The sequence below is a fragment of the Penaeus monodon genome, chromosome 28, assembly GCF_015228065.2.
Source record: "Penaeus monodon isolate SGIC_2016 chromosome 28, NSTDA_Pmon_1, whole genome shotgun sequence".
Taxonomy (NCBI): domain Eukaryota; kingdom Metazoa; phylum Arthropoda; class Malacostraca; order Decapoda; family Penaeidae; genus Penaeus; species Penaeus monodon.
The window spans coordinates 17,145,706-17,147,375 of NC_051413.1; the positions used below are offsets into that span (position 1 = coordinate 17,145,706).

A 1,670-nucleotide genomic window follows, 5' to 3' on the forward strand; every position below is an offset into this window, starting at 1 on the left:
CGACGGGAGTTTACGCACCTCATCCTCGGCGTCCATTTCGTTTCCAGACTTGGAGGCACTTGGTGTAATGAAGTCGAGTGGACTCATTTCTGACACACTGGGAGCTTCAGAGCATTCGTAGCATTTCACCATTGTGCCACGGCTACTTCCTGTGCACTGGCACTCTTGACATTCGGGGGCTGAGGTACTCATTGACACCCTTTGTGCCATTACTCGGAGGAACTTCTTCTCCAACAACTGAAATCGAAAAGTAGTGTCACTAAACAGGTACGTTTTCGCTCTGATGTCAGAAGAGACACTATTAGTGTTATAGAATGTAACTACTCGACATCTCTAGGTTAACTTGCATGTTTCATTTTAACGGATCAGGAATCTGGCTATGAATCTTACTACGAGTGCTTCTGACTTAAACACGTACCGCTTTGCTGGTGACCCACTTGTTTCCATTGAAAACTGAGCCTCCAGAGCCTTCTGCAGCTGCAACACAAACTCCTCCCGGTTGCTGCATCATGGCCCGAATCTTGGTGTTGCCACGGAAAGTTGCAAAGTCTGGCACAAATAAAGGATACTCAGAAAGAGAAATAACCTTCTTAAGAAGGAGAGAGAGAAAAAAACAGTAGAAAAAAACAGAGGTTTGCAAATATAAACGAGAAAAATATGATATGAAGAGTTGCCAGCCTCACCTCCCACAGTGTACACAAACTTTTCGTCAAAACCAAACACCTTAGAGGCCATGACCTTGCTTCGCTTTTCATTAGGACCTTCTACATTGATTTTGATCTTAGTGACAATGTGGTAAGTGACATCGTGCTCCTTCAGGACCTGGGCTAGATTTTCGCCGGTTTCGCAGGGCTGACATGAGAGGTGAAGAATCGTTCGGGAAACCCCTGGGCGCCATCTTTAGAATGGAGAAAAGTTCAGCATTACGATATAATAAACAACCTAGCTTATAAATTAGCACATACCATTTGGTTGTGTCGAACAACGAATAGAGTTTACAGTGTAGTGCGGATGCCACTAAATCGAACTTCACACATACCTCAGTTCCTTGGCAGCAGCCAAAACGGCCGAGTATCCTTTGTCTGCGGATTTGGCACCCTCGAAGGAGAGACCCGACAGCTGGCTCTCTGCTTGGTCGCCCGTCATGAATGAGGAGATGTTGGAGTCCTTGCCGGCTGTTGTTACTAGGGCATACTGGACATCCTCTGCAAAATTCAAATAGGATTTAAAAAATGGAAGAAAAGAGGAATGTGAGGAGAAAGGTGCACTAAAAGGGAAAACAGAAAAAGAAAACGCGATACTGGGAGACTTCAAACACTTACGAGCTCCAGCCTTCTTCATCTGGACTTTAAAAAGCTTGATGAGTTTCTGCATGTCTTTTCCCTTGTGGCAAGCAGCAAGTTCTATGACCAACGCAACATCGGCTGAGCCTTTGGATATAGCCTCGTACTGCTGGCTCCACCCAAGGGGCACTTCCTCGCCGTCCACATCACACGTGGGAACCAGGCCCTCCACCATGGGGCGTACCGGCTTCTCTAGGAACGCGGCTGGCACCACTGGGGTACAACGAGAAAACTTATTAGTCGTAGACTGCCTTTCTTTTCCATATCTACTCGGTTATTGTTATGCTCTTAATTTGCCATTTGGCTATGCTGAATTCATAGGGAATT

The 1,670-nt window shown here is 46.0% G+C and overlaps 1 protein-coding gene across 1 annotated transcript in view; it reads right to left on the reverse strand.

The window, feature by feature from the left end:
• Window positions 1–1,670, reverse strand: part of LOC119591387 — a gene marked incomplete in the record, with an annotated part of 32,034 nt that overhangs the window by 1,235 nt on the left and 29,129 nt on the right. The window contains 5 exon segments of the mRNA XM_037940126.1: window positions 19–237; window positions 419–549; window positions 684–898; window positions 1,040–1,205; window positions 1,323–1,556. Of these exon segments, the coding sequence (XP_037796054.1) occupies window positions 19–237; window positions 419–549; window positions 684–898; window positions 1,040–1,205; window positions 1,323–1,556 (965 nt within the window).